The following is a 2113-nucleotide window of genomic DNA, read 5'->3' on the forward strand; positions in this document are numbered from 1 at the left end:
TTAACTTTGACTTGACTTGAAACTCAATGTGCTATACCTAGGGACCTTAACTCAACACTCAAGAAATTTTATTCCTCGGTAAAATCTCACTCCACATGAAGGACGGCTCGAGTCTTAGTTCGAAAAATTCTCTGGGGTGTTACATATACTTTTTCATTTATATTAACACAAATGCTTATGGTCATTGTTTTTACCAAACATCTTAATTGTTTCTGCTTCTATCCGAACATGCAACTGTCTATTTGTACAATCAATTTCAACATATAAAAATGGTTTTCAACACTGAATGTTTATTAACTAATCTTAAATAGTTAAGCCAATCGGGCTCCAAGTTCACTTCTTGTCTCGACAGTCCTATCGAATAACTATATTGAGTACATAAAACGTACTCATTAAAAGATTGGAAGAAAAGAACTTGCGAAAAGTACTTACAATTTTCAAGCGATTTAGTCCTTCCAAATCTGGTTTATTATTTCCAAAGACGTGCAACACCTCCTCTCTGGCACGTACTTGCCACTCTGGATGTAAGCAGAGCAAAATCATTGTCCATACGAGTAACACTGAAGTGGTCTCTTGTCCAGCAAAATAGAATAATTTGCACTCGTCTACAACGTCTGATATAGTCATTACAAAATCTTTTCTACAATGAAGTTCAATTTCTTTCATATTGGATTCAAGTAATATGCCCAATAAGTCATCTTTACTGGTCTCCCCTGCTTCTATTGCCCTCAATCGTTTGTCAATGATACACCTAATTGTCCTTTGAATTTCCTTTTCGATTTCCAGAATTCTTTTGTTTCTTTTAGTAGGCAAGAACCTATATGAACAAGTTTATTCAAACAAGAAAAGTCTATTAGTAGAAGTTCAATTTATTTCATATTGGATTCAAGTAATATGCCTAATAAGTCATCTTTACTTGTCTCCCCTGCTTCCATTGCCCTCAATCTTTTGTCGATGATATGCCTAATCGTTGTTTGGACTTGCTTTTCGATTTCCAGCATTCTTTTGTTCCTTTTAGTAGGCAAGAACCTATATAAACAAGAAAAGTCTTGCAGTAAAAAAATTCCATATTTAATTACAGAGAGATTTGGCAAGCACAAAAGAAAGTTTTGAGCATGGAAATGTGATGTACCTTGATCCTGGTATATAAATTGATCGTCCTTTTTCGATTACATACTCAGCTTGTTCTTTCTGAAGTTCAAATACTGTTCTTCCTTCTTCATAGCTACTCCCAAATGCTGTACGAGATATGACTTCACTAGCCATTATTTGAAGGTCTGGCCATACATCGAGTTCTAATGATGTTCCCTTTGGAACAATTTCTTCCCATTTGCGTAGCATTTCACTACAACTCACATAAAATGCTGGCAGCATATGCTGTAAATGAAAAAACCAGCAACTGCTTGTTATAATTCCCTTCTAAGTCTCTTTAAAAAAGAACGTTTCTTTCTATATAATATATCCTACATGGAATGTTAAGACCACAACATAAAATATAATGGAAGGAGTAATAAAGTTGAACCTTTAACTTCTCAACGTGGAACACAGGATTGATGATTTTTCTTGTGTTTGGCCCATTTGTCTCCATCAATGGTTGATAGACCATCAGCCAATAACTTGTTCATTGGATTGGCATGACGCTGCTTTACATACACATAATTCTTTGTGAAAATCTCTTTTACATGTTCAGGATCTGTGATCAACACTGTTGGATATGGGCCTAGCCACACAAAAGAACTTTTACCTGCCAGTAATCCGTTTCCGATTAGTAAAAAAAGCATAATACATAAACAAACACTCAAATTTGATTTCAGTTGACAAATAAACACTCCAACTTTGAGGTTCAAATCTAGACACCTCAACTTAGTCTCAACTAGCAACTAAACGCTTCAACTCATCTCCACTATGTCTTATAGACACCCAACGTACGCTAGCATAACACATAAATATTACAAGTGTTTAAATGATCATTTTGTAAGCTAGAGTGTTAAAACATACCATTTTTGTTGATGGAGTTGAGGAAAAAAGGGATGAGTCTTTGAGCTATATCATCAGAGAAATTGATAGGCTTAGACTTTGCTTCAACTATACTTTTTGTGAATTCATTCAAATC

The 2113-nt window shown here is 34.8% G+C and overlaps 1 protein-coding gene across 1 annotated transcript; it reads right to left on the reverse strand.

Moving 5' to 3' along the window:
* Positions 1–868: 868 nt before the first annotated feature.
* LOC125850587 (cytochrome P450 CYP72A219-like) lies at positions 869–2113 on the reverse strand. The gene is made up of 4 exons (XM_049530459.1): positions 1999–2113; positions 1523–1744; positions 1133–1377; positions 869–1029 (listed from the first exon to the last, which is right to left on the reverse strand). Exons 2-4 carry the CDS (start codon positions 1604–1606, stop codon positions 870–872), a joined length of 489 nt encoding a protein of 162 aa, XP_049386416.1. The 5' UTR covers positions 1607–1744; positions 1999–2113; the 3' UTR covers position 869.

The sequence above is a fragment of the Solanum stenotomum genome, unplaced genomic scaffold, assembly GCF_019186545.1.
Source record: "Solanum stenotomum isolate F172 unplaced genomic scaffold, ASM1918654v1 scaffold17985, whole genome shotgun sequence".
In the NCBI taxonomy this organism is placed as follows: domain Eukaryota; kingdom Viridiplantae; phylum Streptophyta; class Magnoliopsida; order Solanales; family Solanaceae; genus Solanum; species Solanum stenotomum.

Coding starts and splice junctions, on each gene's coding strand:
- LOC125850587 (XM_049530459.1), bottom strand. CDS start 1,606: ATGGTCTATCAACCATTGATGGAGACAAATGGGCCAAACACAAGAAAA. Junction 1,378..1,522: donor TCCACGTTGAGAAGTTAAAG/GTTCAACTTTAT, acceptor TTTCATTTACAG/CATATGCTGCCAGCATTTTA. Junction 1,030..1,132: donor ATTTATATACCAGGATCAAG/GTACATCACATT, acceptor TTGTTTATATAG/GTTCTTGCCTACTAAAAGGA.